The sequence below is a fragment of the Monomorium pharaonis genome, chromosome 7, assembly GCF_013373865.1.
Source record: "Monomorium pharaonis isolate MP-MQ-018 chromosome 7, ASM1337386v2, whole genome shotgun sequence".
Taxonomy (NCBI): domain Eukaryota; kingdom Metazoa; phylum Arthropoda; class Insecta; order Hymenoptera; family Formicidae; genus Monomorium; species Monomorium pharaonis.
In genome coordinates, this window is record NC_050473.1 from 12,429,727 (window position 1) to 12,446,527 (window position 16,801).

General features: G+C 36.8%; 3 protein-coding genes across 4 annotated transcripts; 2 read left to right on the forward strand and 1 right to left on the reverse strand.

Annotated features, from left to right (window-relative positions):
• The first annotated feature begins 568 nt into the window (after positions 1-568).
• LOC118646544 lies at positions 569-3,600 on the forward strand. The gene is made up of 7 exons (XM_036289645.1): positions 569-1,188; positions 1,317-1,536; positions 1,615-1,800; positions 1,916-2,063; positions 2,312-2,404; positions 2,993-3,081; positions 3,179-3,600. Coding segments are annotated over exons 1-7 (930 nt in total). The 5' UTR covers positions 569-1,186; the 3' UTR covers positions 3,371-3,600.
• LOC118646542 (putative nuclease HARBI1) lies at positions 3,492-6,077 on the reverse strand. Its single transcript, XM_036289644.1, has 5 exons — positions 5,638-6,077; positions 5,247-5,490; positions 4,823-5,152; positions 4,599-4,743; positions 3,492-4,074 (listed from the first exon to the last, which is right to left on the reverse strand). Exons 2-5 carry the CDS (start codon positions 5,478-5,480, stop codon positions 3,638-3,640), a joined length of 1,146 nt encoding a protein of 381 aa, XP_036145537.1. The 5' UTR covers positions 5,481-5,490; positions 5,638-6,077; the 3' UTR covers positions 3,492-3,637.
• A 46-nt stretch (positions 6,078-6,123) lies between these two features.
• Positions 6,124-16,614, forward strand: LOC118644037 (autophagy-related protein 2 homolog B-like). Of its 2 annotated transcripts, XM_036289641.1 has the most exons (17): positions 6,124-6,406; positions 6,537-6,774; positions 7,894-8,206; positions 8,284-8,594; positions 8,679-8,861; positions 9,015-9,239; positions 9,327-9,793; positions 9,868-10,170; positions 10,295-10,406; positions 10,518-10,618; positions 10,697-11,197; positions 11,273-11,551; positions 11,616-13,331; positions 13,417-14,178; positions 14,262-14,536; positions 14,732-15,033; positions 15,664-15,900. In XM_036289641.1, the coding sequence occupies exons 2-17, from the start codon at positions 6,598-6,600 to the stop codon at positions 15,898-15,900; spliced, it is 6,264 nt and encodes a 2,087-aa protein (XP_036145534.1). In that variant the 5' UTR covers positions 6,124-6,406; positions 6,537-6,597. The 2 variants fall into 2 exon arrangements, with proteins under 2 accessions (XP_036145534.1, XP_036145533.1); XM_036289640.1 differs by lacking the exon at positions 6,124-6,406 and having other exon boundaries at positions 6,598-6,774; positions 15,664-16,614.
• The last annotated feature ends 187 nt before the right edge of the window (positions 16,615-16,801 follow it).

Sequence of the window (16,801 nt, forward strand, 5' to 3'; positions counted from 1 at the left end):
GCGCGATGGCGACGTCTGGAGTGCTATTCCGTAACCACTTACCGACAACTATCGATGTCGTTAAGGCCGGTATTCATAGTCGGATCTTATATTTAGGGTGCGTTCGGGGAGACGCTATTAGCGCTACCAGCATCAGTCCATCTTTATTATTTATTAAAAGTAGAACAAGGATAAACTGATGCTGATAGCGCTAATAGCGTCTCCCCGAACGTACCCTTAAGATCATCTTAAGTATTGTCTTAAGATGCCATCAACCAATCACAGAGCTATATTAGTATCTTAAGACATTGCTTGAGACGATCTTGAAATAAGATTTGACTATGAATACTGGCCTAAGTATCTTTGCGCACGTATTTTGATATATAAAAAAATATGCGCAACGATAGTTAGGTCGGTATTCATAGTCGAATCTTATTTCAAGATCGTCTCAAGCAATGTCTTAAGATACTAATATAGCTCTGTGATTGGTTGATGGCATCTTAAGACAATACTTAAGATGATCTTAAATATAAGATCCGACTATGAATACCGGCCTTAACGACATCGATAGTTGTTATCGGTAAGTGGTTACAGAATAGCACCCCTGTAGGCCTATTCTGTAACTCGTTAAAAAGATAGCGACAACTATCGTTAAGTTACCGTTATCGAAATTCGTCGCTTGCGCTAGCGACGGCCTAGTGAAATTGGTATTCTGTAACTGAAGGAAGCGAGGCTAGTCGTTACATGACATTGTTAACGATGTCGATAGCGACGTCAATGCGTTCTTAAAAACATCATGAAAATTTTGCTTGTTGACCAATGAAACGTCGCGTATTCCACTGTGTCTGGGAAAATACACACATGGCACTCTTAACCATAACCTTATTTCGGTGTATATTTTTGTAAAGCAGGGTCTATGACAAAGGACTAGAATACGAACGAAAAGGAAAATAACGGAAGAATCCAAAACGAAGAATTAGAGAAGATAGAGTGTCTATGAAGTTATTAAGAAAACAAGAAGAATAATAGAAGAAATAAGAGGGAGGCAGGGTATCAACCTTGCAAAGATAAGAGCTATACGTGTCATATATCTGCATAAGATTAAACACATTAAACCTCCAAAAAAAAAAAAAAAATATTCTTGTAAAGTGGAAACTGTGCAATTACACGAAGTTTTTCTTAAACTTGTTCTTAGGTTTACGAGAAAATGTAAGTATAACAGTCAATAGTAAATTGAGTTTTATTTGCAATAAATAAATAAATTCTAAAATTGGATGCTTGTAAAGTAGAAGCTGAATAGATCGAAATACGTGTTTAAGATTACATTTTTGTGAAAGGTCACAACCATCAGCAAAAAAAGCGAGACAAGGGCGAGCAACAAAAGAACAATTGGAGGCAATGGTGGATTATTTTGTTATTAATCCTCATGTTGCAACCGGCAAATTTATATCGTTGCAAGGGCAAGCTGATCTTCAAGGAAGTTGGGAGGAACTGGCCAGCCAACTAAATGCAATGTCCAAAAGTGGCAAGGAGAAAGATGTTGCTTCTTGGAAAACTGTAAGTATATATTTACAAATAATTGAACATGTAATTCTGCAAAATGAGAGTTGTCAAATATGTATGTGTTTATTGCAGACATGGAGGGACAGCAAAACGAAAGTTTCAGAAAAGATCTCGAAACTTCGCGCCGCTCGTGCACAAACAGGCAATAGGCCAGTTGAAAATCATCTCACGGAGATGGACAAAAAAATTCTGGGGATTATTGGCTACGATTTTGTTGAGGGAGTTAATAATTCCATCGATAGCTTTCCTGAAGAACAGGTGATGCAGCAAACAATAATTAAAATTACCAAACGTCGAAGGAATGCCTATATCGGTCTGCAGTAATTTGCAATGATTTTTGGTACCTAATAATAATTTTTGTATGAATTTGCAGGAGTTTGCTAATGAGGTACTGGCAGCAGGAAACTCAGAGATTCTTGATAGGGCACCTATTGTCATCTCGTGTCGTGCCGAAAATGAAAATGCAATAATTTTCAACGAAGACAATCCCACGACTTCTGAAGAATTGGTTTATGATGCCGGTAATTATTTCATGATAAAATAACGTCCATGTGAGGTTAAATAGTGTTATAATTCATATTTAGATTTACTTTTTCAAATTACAAGTTATCGCTGAGTTTCTAACTAACTTCTCCTATTGAAGCAACAAAATAACCAACTAGAAACACGGCGATATCTGGAAATGTAAAAAGTCAGAAAAGCAAAGTAACGAAGAAGCTTGAAATTTGTATATACCATGTTGTACAGAGAAACTTTAACTTTTTTGTAGGAGGTAATGACGATGTCTACAATAATGCACCGGAGGAAATAGAAAATACACCACCTGTTCCTACTCCTATAAAAAAAATTGCAAGAAGAAAAAGTGAGTATAACTCAATCAGGAAACAATTGACGTAAAATAAAAATAAAATTGTTTTTACAACACATGTATGAAAACGCGATTTTTTGCGACATTTGGACTTGCTAAATCGCAATTTTTATCCGTGCATTAGTTGCGAAAAATACGGTGTGTATCTTGTGCGAAATAGCTTTTCTACTCATGTGATTGCCGTCTTATTATTGCCGTTCTATTATTAATTATAGTAAGATCAATGATTAATAATAATAATAAAATAACTATTAATGTAAAATAAATATTAAATTAATATTGAGTAAATATTAAATATATTTTTCTTTATCTTTATTTCAAATGATTAATTAATATAAAGTAAATGTGTTCGGTTAATGTGACATAAATATACATTTATTTATGTCACATTATTAAATAAACATTTATAGGATTATTAATTATAATGATTAATTAATATAAAATATTGAATAAACGTTTAATAAAATTTTTTTTATTCATTATTTTAAATGACTAGTTAACGACATGTAAATACAAGTTCTTTGGATAAACAAATTGTTTTATAATCAACATATTACTGTACGTCTTTATTATTTATTTAAGGAATTAGTACCGAGAGAATTGGCGTTCAATTCTCAGAAGCCAGAGAAGTATTTCAGGCGATCGAGGCGCAAAATGCTAATACGATGAATGTGAGTTGTAATTATTCGCTATTGTCACCTTTTTATAAATGTATATTTATTTGAGGCATTTTCATTAAATTAATTATCGCATTTGAATGTAAAACAGGTTTTAGCCCAAAGTACGCAATTGCAGGCGGAAGCAGCATCTAAGCTTGCAGATGCTGCTTTAATGATGGCAGAAAACGATAAGAGGAGGAATGACATTTTTGAAAGGATGGTCGAATATGATCGCGTACGAAATGTCTTGCTCGATAGTCTCACTAGAATTCTAGAAACTTCGCTTTCAAGAAAGTCATGATAAATAGTAGATTAATAGTCGTAGATGATAGATAGCACATAGTCATAGTATTGTCAGTATTACTATTTTATTAATATAATACAATGTTTATTAAAAGTTACAAAAGTTTAATACTATAATGTTTAATACTATAATGTTTATTAAAAGTTACAAAAGTTTATATGATTTAGACAATAAAATATATGTACAATTATGTGATAATATTATCAGCTAAATAAAATGATCAAAAATTAACATCACTTGTATTTGATTTGTTATTTCATACATTTAGTTGGCATTCGCATTACCGTCGGGAAGGTGTTCATATCGTTCGCGCATTAATTGACTCTGAATGCGCTGCGCTAGGGCACGAGGGCCTTGTCTAATATTTTCATCACCTTGATCATTGTCTCGTATTTGTACATTATTATTATTGACACCATCATCAACGGCATCGTAGTAGTCGGCTGCAGGAAGGCGATGATAAAGTCGCATATTATGCAATACAGCACAGGCATTCACGATATGTCCAGCAAACGTCGGATCGTACATCAATACGCGTTGATACGATAAACATCTCCACATACCCTTGAAACAACCGAAAAATCGCTCCACTACATTTCTTGCTTTACACAAGTCCCTCGTGTATTCGAATTGCCGAGTTCCTTCAGGGTAATGTGGCAAGGGCGTCATGAGCCACGGTTCCAACGGATATCCAGCATCACCTGTAAAAAATGTACATTTAAGATATAAAAATATATCTTAAACTCTTGTCTAAAAAGATGTTTGTCTATATTTGCAACAAACTGCGTAAATTCCTTATAAAATAAAATATTTTTATTTATTCATTAATATTTATAAATCTAATTTCTATTTCTTCACATTAGTGAAGACGAACATTAGTGAAACGAGCAATTCTTCAAAGAATTTTCAGTACAAAACAAAGTACACAATTTTTGTATAAAAATTGTAAAATAAATTATAAGAGATACACAATAAAATTAACTGTATACCATTTACTGTATACATTATTCATTTATATACATAATTAATATATTTATTATTATATAATAATTAGTTTTTCATATATAATATACCTATAAAATATTTTAACTTTAGATTATAATTTTATTATTCAGTATTGCTACTAAAATATAGTAATATATTGAGAAGAGATATTTTAATTAATATAAGTCATTTAACTAATGTTTAAACAAACTTATCCTATTTTTTTATCACAGCTATTTACCAATTAACCAAGTTCGACGCTCGCCTCTGTCGTAATGAAATTGCATAGCTCGACGGATTGGAGAAGTGCTCCAAATGTATGCATCGTTTCTTGCTCCTGGCCACCTTGCATTGATATTCAATATTTTCATATCTGTATCAACTATCTGAAAGTACATACATAATTATGTTACAGACAGAATAAAAGTGTCCCACAGTAATACATACACATGTCAAGTTACTCACGGCTTGCACATTCAACGAGTGATTCCCATGATGATTTACAAATGCTTCTTCGTGTTCAGATGGCCCCAAAATGTTAACAAAGGTACAATCAATTGCTCCAATTGTTCCCTCAAATGGTTGTGGTGCATTTGCGAATTTGGCACGCGCCGCCTGGCGTTCTTCCCGAGTCATCGGAAATTGTACCCATCGACGTAAGAGTCGCTGATTAATCGAAGCTGTCACTGCGTGGAGACATCGACTAACTGTTGGCTGACTTACGTTAAAGTTGAATTGATCTCCCGTTGGCCTTTGATAACTGCCATGCGCATAAAACTGAACTGCTATCAACGTCTACAAAATAATATAGTATAACACACAAAAATAGTTTCAGTTTTCAGTTAGTACATGTTAATAAAAAAACATTGTCACACAAGAAGAGAATTACCTGTATTTCCGGAGATATACCAGTAGAACGTTGGCGAATCAAATCAGGCCTTATCAAATTTGTTATTTCCAATGCAAGATCTGGACTAATGCGAAAAATGTTCATAAACTCGTTACGAGGGAGATCAAATGGATTCTGTGCGTCTCGCAATACTCTCCGCTCTACGCGCCTTTCCATCTGTCGTACTCTTTCTCGTAGAATCATAAGTTCCCAAGCGAGAAATCCGACAGCCATTATTATGTTCCTTGAAATATATATTGTTAGAGCATGGTAATACTTAACGAAATGGTGTTACAAAGATTGTAACGTGCTGGACAAACAACCTTCATATTTTACTGTTAATAATTCAAGAGACATATGAATAAGGTTAAATTGATTCAAATTTACTTACCCTTGCTTTTCTTTTTTTTTTTAAATTTTCTCCAAAACACAAACCACCATAAGAAAAATACGGGGGTTTTTCAAGGTTAGTTTCGTCCGGAGCAGTCCGAAGACGAAAACTAAACGTGCTCAACCTAACCTCTAATCTCCAACGAATATGAGAAAAGTACGCACAGTTTGATGGTTACGCACGCTATCGAGCCTCGTTACACGTTAACGAGGGGTCCCGAACCCCTCGCTTCGGTAATCGCCGCTATCGACTAATTTCGTTAACTTACCGACTGCGATACCGACAAAATTCGTTACCACGACTTACAGAATATCATTTCTCGCTACCGCGTCGCTTCGGTAACTTAACGAACCGAAACCCGTCGTTAACCGTCTTAACGAGTTACAGAATAGGCCTACTGGGGCCCGATTCTTAAAGTCATTCGCAAGAGAAATGTATACGCAAATACTCGCTCTAACAGAAAGTTGTAAGTTTATTGGTTAATAGCCATACAATAGCCAATAAATTTCCAACTTTTCTGTAAAAACAGAATTTGCGAATACGTTTCTCTTGCGAATGAATTCAAGAATCGAGTCCCTGGTGTGAGACAAAAACATCATTGGCCGGAGAGTGGCGCGATCCACAATCATCGAGAGGCCATGACGAGCCACGACGGTGGGGACTAGGGTGGCTACGGCGCTACAGCACAGCTACGACGGGCAGACTGGACTATTGGAGCAGACGGGTCGCGTATCATCGCGTATTGTGCCGAGCGTCATGGACGCGGGCGGTGCGTGTTTAGGGAGATGCGTTTTGAGACACGTCTAAATCGTTCGCCACGCTGCTGAACACGTTCGATCGATGTTGAGATATGCTTCGCGACAACGTACCTGGCGTGACGAGATGATACCTTGTTACAGACGCGACACGCCGGAGTTCTCGGGATAGATCGCGTAACGCGCAGACGAGCTTCGCAGGGCGATGAGCAAAATGTCTTGGTTGCCTCTCGGTTGGTCGGCGGACATCAAGAAGAGAGCCTGCAGGTATTTGCTTCAACGTTACCTCGGCCAATTTCTCGAGGAGCTCACGTTAGATCAACTGACCGTTGATTTGTACAATGGCACAGGACGGGTTGTCAACGTTAGCCTCGATGTGCAGGTACGCAACGTGCTTTTCTTTGTCTCACGGACGATTCATTTTACTTCCTTCTTTAACTATACTACGGAAAGATAAGACCGTTGCGCTTGCTAAGTAAACGCGCACATTCTTGTCACGCGTAATATACTTATTTACGTCGTTGCGAATATCTCGTATTCTTGTAAGTTTCAACAGCTGATCGCAATTTAAATGCTCCATAAAATATTCCTTGATTAATGATGTGATGACTAGTTGTAATTTTTAATACATTCTATAATCATATATATAGTAGATATAAAACATGATAGAATAAAGATAAATTTTTCTATAATAGTTAATCTAAGTAGCAATAATAGAATTAGATGTGTGCGTATGTGTGTACACGCGCGCGCGTGCGCATGTGCACGCATGTGTACACATGTGTAATATATATACGTTAATATGATGAATTTATATGCTAATAAAAAATTAATAAATAGCACATCAATATAACGTATTCAATTTCTATATTGGTTTATTATATTTTTAACAAAAATGGTGTTACATTTATCTGTCTTATTCTATTTTTTTAATTCTAAATTTTTACATTTTTATGTTTTGCTCTCAGAACTGTATTTTTTTACTTACAGATAAGTAACAAATTACATATATAACTTTTATAGGGATAATTATAATAAATCATTAAACGCAGTTGGTGCAACTTGTGCATAAATTAATGAAACAGTAGCATAGTGCGAGTCATTGGTAAATACTACGGCATTTTGAATGTTAAATAAGTGTTAATTTATACAGACTCTATTTCTTCCAATATTTCCTGACGCAATTGAATAATTGTTAGGAATGGAAACACTGATTTTTCTTATTTACATTTTAAATATAACTGGTTACTTATTTATTTAAAAAGTGTTTTTTTTAAGTCTTTGGCACACGATACGATTTTTCATGCTAGATCGCATACGAGGCATCTTAATACATATCCTGATTAGCTCGGATAATTATGTCACCAATTGTAAGCCAATGAGGATACGTAGTAGACGCCTCGTATGCAATCTGGCATGAAAAATCATATAGTGTTCCAAAGGCTTAATTTTATACTTATAATTGATATGTCTATAAATGAATAAACGTTTATTGTGACAGGCGCTTAATGAGATGGGGGAGCAACAACATCTTCCACTGGAATTCGTCGATGGTTTTATAATGGAAATATCTCTTAGTATACCATGGTCGGCGTTACTTAGTCAAGCGAGTTATGTAGAAGTTAAAGGTCTCAGATTAACGGTACAACCGCGACAAAGAATTGAAACGGGAACATCGATGTTCGAATCTATGTGGAGTTCTATGACATCCAGTATGCAACTTGCTAAGGAGTGTCTGCAACAAGATGCAGCCAATGCAGGCAACGCTCAGCCCTTAGATTCGGTGGAACAGTTTGCAAAGACTATAGATTCAAGTAGGATACTTGATTTACATTAAATAATCTTTTTAAATCTAAAGCTGACTTTATTTTTTATTATTTATGTATTTTAGTTTTGTCTAGGGTTAAAGTGAGATTTATCGATACTGTGATACGCTTGGAACATGTACCTTTGAATTCTTCTACGGGAGTAGCGATTGAAGTGTGGATACAGAATCTTGAATATTCTGATGAAGCTGGATTAGATCCTAGTAATACGTCTCTAGATCTCGATGAATCTGCCAAAGGTTACATTGTTTCAGCGTTCTCCACTAAGCGATTTTATATGGAGGGAGTGACTTTTCATATCGATGAATTTCCTTCACGTGCAAGAACGTTTTCTAGAAGTATGTTATCTAGTACGTGCTCTACTCCCGATTCTAAGGTAAATATAAAAGTCTCTTTGTCGATATTGCGATAAAGAAGGAAATATTTCTTACTATTTGTTTTTTTTTTTCTATGGCAATAGAACTCGGACAGTCTGTTTATTTCCGCACAAATGTCTCCTACGCAAAGCATTCTGCATACTCCTCCAGAAGGAAATGCTGCTAACAACTCGAACGAATCAAACCCTATCATGTTTGCTAAACTAGCAGGTAGACAAGAAGTGAGATTAAAAATGAAACAAGGGGAAGGAATATCGGGACCAAAGGTAAAGTGAATGTAAATTTATAAGATAAACTTTTATGAGTTAATAATTTATTCTAAATTTTCCAAGAATTTTTTAGGAAATGTATTTAGCTTAAAATAATGTTTTTTTAGATATTTATATATTTTCTAAATGAAGAAATGATATATATTTCAGGTAGAACTGGAAATTACTCTGGGATCGCTTACTTTGTTCCTGAGTCCTAGGCAGCTTCATGTTTTATTAGAATTAGCGCATGGCCTAGCATCTCCTGATTTAGAAGACGTCAGCAATGTTGTTCCAAGAAGATACACGGAAAAACCTATGGCTAGCAGCGATTTTAATCGTATAGAACACGAGCTTATCCATCAAACACATCCTATGCAAGATTTGAAAACTACAGTATAGAGATTTAATACTTTGATGCATTTTTTAAATTAAATATACATATGATGTAATGATATTATGCATACATTGTATATATTATAGGATCTACGGTACGCTCAAGGATGGTCTACTGGATCTGTGGATGAATCTGATAACGAAGACGAATTTTTACCAATGAAATTACCGTCTTCGTCGATGTGTGATTCAATCACAAGCAATAATTTTAGTATGGAGGGTAGTATATCCAGCAGCATTAGTTCAAAAAGTTCGGCAACGAATCTGCCGAAACATAATAGACACAGACATAATATAGACAACGATACATCCGCCGAAACTACTCAATTTCACATAAGGGTGTCTTCCGTCGCTCTAGTTTTGTTGCACGAAGACATACTAACGTCATGCGTGGAACAACTCGGTCTAACTTCTAGTAGTGTAAGACAGATGAAAAATGCGGCGAAAGAATTTTTCAGACAATTAGGAACATTTGCTGTGGGTGGCTATGGAAGTAAAGATTTTGATACAGCATCAAAATTACTTACAGAAGCTTGTCAACTTAGTCATATTAGGTATATTATCATATCATATCATTAATAAGACTGATTCTAATATTTTTTGGCTGTTAACTTTCGATTGATTATAGATTACTAGCCGCACCACTAGTAGTCGAGGGCAGTGAAAAAACTACAAATCAATACGCCGTGATATCAGGAAGCTTAACTTTAGCTAGTTTGGAAATCATAGAATGTTTGGTTGATTCAAACAATTCTAACTTGTATAAAACACCATCGGTGGAATTCGTGGAACTACTAGCGTTTACAAAAGAGAATGTAACTAATATCGGGTTTTCCAATAAAACCGATTTTAGAATGAGATTTAAATATACACAAAAAGCTGTTCGACATACTCACATGACGAAATTTGCACATCCACGCACAGAATTTGAGTAAATATTTATCTTTAAATTAAGCATCAGTATTAATTAGTTTTATTGATTAATAACATCAACAGTTTTATTAATCAATAATAAATGTACATTATATAAACATTTTAATACTGTAACTTTCCAGCATTCAAATGGAACCATGCAAAGGTGAAATAGATATTACTATTGTAGATAGAATATCTGCTATCCTTAATCCACAGCCAATATGTAATCCTATAATAAATGCTAGAGATGCTGTAAGTATAGTTAATAGATCTGTACAGACATTTTCTTAAAAATATTTGTGGCATTCTTCTATAGTTTTGCTTTAATTGATGGAATATTAAAGGCCATGACATATTTTTTAGAATCAACAGACATTATTTGATCAAGCTGTGGACAGTGCAACACTGCCAGATTCTAGAATAGATATCAAAATCTCTTCATCGTCGTGTACAATCAAACTAAGGTACTATATCAAAGCAACAATTTTACATGTATATATGTATACGTTTTGTATACATGTATTCTTCTTTCTTATTTATAGATTTCCTGTGCCAGATTTAAGACCACTGCACGATATGAGTCGTGCACCATGGTGGAAGAGATCTGTGAGATCTGACTATATGATAGTGCATATGACAAACGCACAAGTTCACTCCACTATGGACAGCCGATCTCACTACTTAGCTAGGCATGAACTGCAATGTCGGCGATTATCGTTGTTATACGTAGAAACTGAGGGTGATACGCCAATTGAAATTGGTCTAGCTACAGTCGATGAAAAGAACGACGCCACGTCGAATCAGCAAGTCAGTGATGATCTTGGTTGGGCGAGAGTGGTGATCACTGTGTATCCAGAACGTCTTGGTGCTCCATTGGAAGATAGTTCTGAAGAAGAAATAGAAAATGATAAACGGATTTTGGACGATACCTTGGAGAAAACACCGAAGCATGCACCTTCTCCATTCACCTCTAGACGAATTATGCGCGAATCCGACACACTTCACTCAAAGTCTCACGAACATGGTCAGAAGAATGAACAAAGGTCAGTGATCTGCTTTATTAATTATTTATAAATTTTTATTGATTTATAATTAAACATTTTTAAAAATTCTAATAGTGACGGTGAGGAACTAATTATACCTGGCAATCGACAAGAAATGTTGGAATTTATCGAAGAAGGCATACACGGTTCTAGATTACAACTAGAAATTAATTTACCTTGTGCTTCCGTCCAGATACCATCTAAACGCATTTATGAACAGCTCTATAATCGATTCAACACCGATCTATTCTTATGGGAGCCGTCGGCGCCCAGACCCAAATATACCACTCATATGGAAAATCATATTGGCCTCGACCTAGCATCTACTCTCTTACAGGAGTCTACTTATCCTAAGTAATATTTCTAAATAAAACATTCTGTAAAATTTAAGACATTATTAAATTTATATTCTTTACAGATTTAGCATGTGCAAAAGTGGAATTCAATATAATTCTGACTCCGATTCGGATGAAGGAAGTGTATTGCATTCTACAACGAACGAAAAGACTCACAAAGAGGCACGAATGTCGAAGAAAGCACAGAGCAAGTTGGCAATGACTCTGAGCATCAATCAGGGTCTCCTGTCTATGTACACTCCTGTACGCGATTCTATGCGCAACGTAATACCCGGGCAACAAGGAGAATTGATTATACGATTAGAGGATGCTACGATATTTTCCGTTACGGCGTACAAAGGAAACACTAATCTAAGCTATGCTTGTGCTATGATGAAGAGCGTATCATTGGATCATTGCGGTCTAACAACGAGCCCATCGCTGACTCCACCGTTGAGATGTATTAACAGCATTAGACCACGATATTGCGAGAGAACGATATATCGTAGCGAATCCGGTAGTAATATAACAGCGAGTCTTAGCGATAAAGATATGATGACAGTCGCATTGAAAATACAAGCGGCCCATCAGACACATCGTATAAAGACTTTCCGAGTTGCAATAGGTATAAGTGATGCTACATTGAGGCACCGAATGTGTTCTACTGCTACTTCGTGGTTCACAGAATTGATAGATTGCCTGGACGTGGCAGATCATCCTGTCGCCGGTTATACTCCACCGGGTGTTTTGACCGAACTGCATTTGCATTTGTGGGATTGCGCAATCGATTATAGACCGCTTCATTTGCCGCTGAAATCTATTGTGACTCTCGGTAATTTCAGTGTGTCAAGTAATATTACAGCGCAGACCAATACGTCAACTTTGCGTTTTATCGCGGAGGATGTCGCGCTTTTCATATCGGACAAGCTGCGCGAAAAGTCGGTAGATTTAAAACGGCATTATGTGTGCGTGATGAATTTTGGCCTGTTTGAATTATCGCTACGTCTGAACGAGAGGATGTATGGTGGAGTGCCGCGAGTCGATCTCCGGGCGAGCAACAACGTGTTGCATGTACGCACGTGTTCGGATTCAGGTCGCGCTCTCATGCAATTACTGACTTATATCGCTAATGACGGCGATTTGCAACAATCGAGTAATACGATCAACAGCAGCACCGAGAATATTTCGACCGTACCACCAATGCCCACGAAATACGAGGAAAATCTTCTGGGCGTCGAGAGTATTAACACTCTTAGCAGGAGTCAGGTTGAGCGAGTCTACAGTCTGATGGAGGATGCGTTGGAGGAGACTGTAAAGGGGACGACGACTGAGAGTGGTAACGAAAGTGAAAAAATACCAATGAGCGAAAATCGGGTCGAGTTCTTCTTTCCTGACGATTCGTGTGCTGCTACGCGAGAGGCAGAGACACGAAAGAGTTCGCAGGAATGCGGTAAAGTGATCGCATGCAGGATGGAAGACGATGAAGACGATGATGAATTTTGTATCTTGGGAGAAGAAGCTGGTACAGGAATAATACCACGCTACGGAGTACCTGAGGTTCGTTCGCTGTGCCAAGAACCATTGAGGATAGTGGACAATCACTTTTCTGTGCCGGTCGGTAAAACCGATCTATTACAGACTCCAGCAAATTATCCTGCACCTGTATTGAAATACACTCTCTGCGAAATGACGTTGATATGGCATATGTACGGTGGTAATGATTTCGACAATTCCCAACCACAATCTGCAAAGCATGTGACCATAAATGACAACGTTCGCAGTAATATTATGCATGGAAGGTATGAAAGTCAAAAAGATTTATTAAAAAACAAATGTCTATATAAAGACAACATTTTCTCATTTTCTTTTTTCTTTGTCTAACAGAAGTAGATCAGCCATAGGTGCAGTAGGCTTTAACAAGTCTAGTCCGAATGAAGTACATTTTGGTAGTGTGCCGAACTCGCCTCGTGCAACGAGAAACAACGAATCGTTGATCGATTGGCACACGCTAGGTGGCTCGGGTCGGCGGCATGATGTACTAATGGAACTGCAATTGAGCAAGGTTCGCTTTCAGCACGAGGTCTATCCGGAGAACACTCGAGAAGCGTCCAGGCAGGTGCTTCTGGTGCACGAGATTGAAGTAAGGGATAGACTGGCGTCGTCGCATATAAACAAATTCCTTTATCAATACAGCAGCGAAGCGAAACCAAGGCAGTCTCACTCTATTATGTTTACTATGAAAGCAGTTCACGTAAGGCCGGATCCCAGATTAAGTGCCCAAGAATGTTGTTTGAAACTTAGTCTACTGCCACTGCGACTGAACATAGACCAAGATAGCCTACTGTTCTTAATACAATTTTTTAACGAACTAGGCGGTGGATCGAAGCGAAGCCAAGAAAGCTCTAGCACACCTAATAGCTCGCAATCCACCCCCGTATCGAAACAAGGAACACCCACGCATCATCCGCCCATTATGAGCGTGAATGATGACGCGTTGACGAATGACGCGATGATGAATATGTCACAAAATATCATTGATCAAAATCTATTGATACTCTTGGAAGACGAGCTGACATTTAGGGAGAACAAGACTAAAACAAAGACTATCCACCAAGTCCACGACGATAGTCAACCGATATACTTTAGGTATGCGATCGAAATTTTTATTATAATATATTATTAAATAAGAATTGTAACTGAGAGTACTAATGATTTAAAATTGTTTTTAGAAATGTTATATTTGGTCCAGAAGTTCTCATTAGATTAGATTACCATGGGAAACGCATGGATTTCACTCATGGACCGTTGGCAGGTTTACTAATGGGTTTGGCGGAACTCAACTGTTCCGAATTAAGACTGAAGAGATTGTCATACAGGCACGGATTGTTGGGTTACGATAAACTTTTTACATATCTAGTTTCGGAATGGTTGCAGGATATTAAGAAGAATCAACTTCCGAGTTTACTTGGTGGCGTGGGTCCGATGTACTCCGTAGTACAGCTATGTAAATACATGACTTGATTTTGAATCTTTATTTGGAAATTAAACGCGATTTTTTAAAGAATACGTTAAACTAAATATCTTGTGCATACCAGTTTTGAGTGACAGTTTTCTTTCCTTACTTAAACAATTATTTACTTAATATTAAAAATATTTATCAATATATATATTTGATATAATGTATATTTGTTTATTGTAGTTCAAGGGATACGCGATCTATTTTGGTTACCAATCGAACAATATCAGAGAGACGGGAGAATTGTTCGTGGGTTACAACGTGGGGCGAACAGTTTTACAACATGTACCGCAATGGCTGCGTTAGAATTGACCTGCAGAATTGTGCAGGCGTTACAGACTACGGCCGAGACTGCGTACGACATAGTTAGTCCCGGTCCCAGTGTGAGGTGCAAGAATAAAGGACAGAAGGGTCGTCGAAAGAGATACAGTCAGCCATTGGATATTCGAGAAGGAGTGGCTAACGCCTACACATTAGTCAAAGAGGTAAAATAACTAATATATACCATGTCGCATACATGTCATGTCACAAAGTATTATCAAAAAATGTGAAAATTTCATAGATTGTTTTACTATGAGTATCAGGATAAAATTTCAGTACAATTCTTTCTTTGATTTAAAAGATTTATTTAATTTTTTATTTATTTTTGACTCTGTGATCGGATTTTGCAGCAATTTGATGAGGAAGTAACATTACAAATTAAATCAAATTCTTTACTTAAATTAATAACTAATCGTGCAAAAGTTATTTCGAATCTACTTACTTGTTCAAAAATTATTTATTATTAGAACTGCAGCAAAACATAGTCATTTTTGTTGCATAAGCCATTATAAGAAAAATTTTTTATTGTTTTTATTTGTGCAATTTTAGAGGTCAAATTTGAATACTTACGACTACCAAAATTTGTTATTATTGATTAGGAAAGAAAAGATTAGATCTAAAAAGACAACAGTTTTTAAATTTCAATAACTTTTAACTGGTATACTGTAGCGTTAAAACATTCTTAAGGATGTTCACATAATGCTCGCTTACTCGTTTCCACCTATTATTTTTCAAGATAGTTTTCAAAAAAATTTCTAATCTTTAATATTACATCTATGATATTAATTATTCAGGGTTTAGGCGAGACCGCGACTCAATTGGTTCGCGTGGCTAGTGAGGAACACGAGCACAAAGGTACCGTCGGGGCGGTCGGCGGTGTACTGCGCCAAATTCCACCGACGGTTGTGAAGCCAATTATTCTGGCTACCGAGGCGACCAGCAATGTCTTGGGCGGTATGCGATCATCACTCGTGCCCGATGCACGTCGAGAGGCGGTACAAAAGTGGCGGCAAGATTCCGATACGTGTTAATCCCACTAATAGAAAATGGAATAGAAAGGGAAAAATTTCTGAATCGTTATCGGATCGTCAGTCAATTTCGCTCAAACGAAACTGCTTTCGCCGAAGAGACCGAGCTACTTTTTATTATAACAGATTCATGACATATACACGTACAGAAAGAGAAGCTAACTAGGATAAGAGTGCCATACGTTCGCGTCACGTTTGGCGACATTGTGATTATACCGATTATTATCACTGGATCTGTGCGAATTATTATCGTCTGATATATGCGATTAGGCCTCGAAGGACCGACAATGAGCACGAGGATATGACGGACCTAAAAGATGTGGGGTCGTCGACGAGAGACACGAAAGACACGAAAGACACGAAAGGAGTCGCCTAGTTGGGCTCTAATTATGAGTGCTATACAATGTTGACGTAGTCAGATCGATTCCATTGTTTTTTTTTGTACATTAAAGTGTGCGACGCATCTGGCAGATATCTAACGATAAATCACTTAGTTAAGAGTTGCTGCTAATTTCGTTATACAACTGTACAAAAATACTTGTTGCGATTGTAGAATATAAAAATAGCTGCGTTCTAGCGCGAAGGAATATATTAGGCTGCTTTTATATTCCTTCTCTATACATATATTATACATTTTTTCTTTTGATCATGTGAATGTTTTATACCAATGATATGTGAATCTGAAGATTTTTATTAATAAAATTATATACAATGAAAGAGGATGTTGTGCATCGTTTTACCCTAGAGAATATTCATATCGTTTAGTTGGGATGATTGAAATTAGACAGAATATTAAAAGAATCATTTTTCTCGTCTCGGTAATTAAGGGAGATAGCAGATAGCTGGCCAATCAGGTCAGTGGCGGCAGGTGGCGGAATTGACGAGGCGCGTCCGCGGCGTGTCG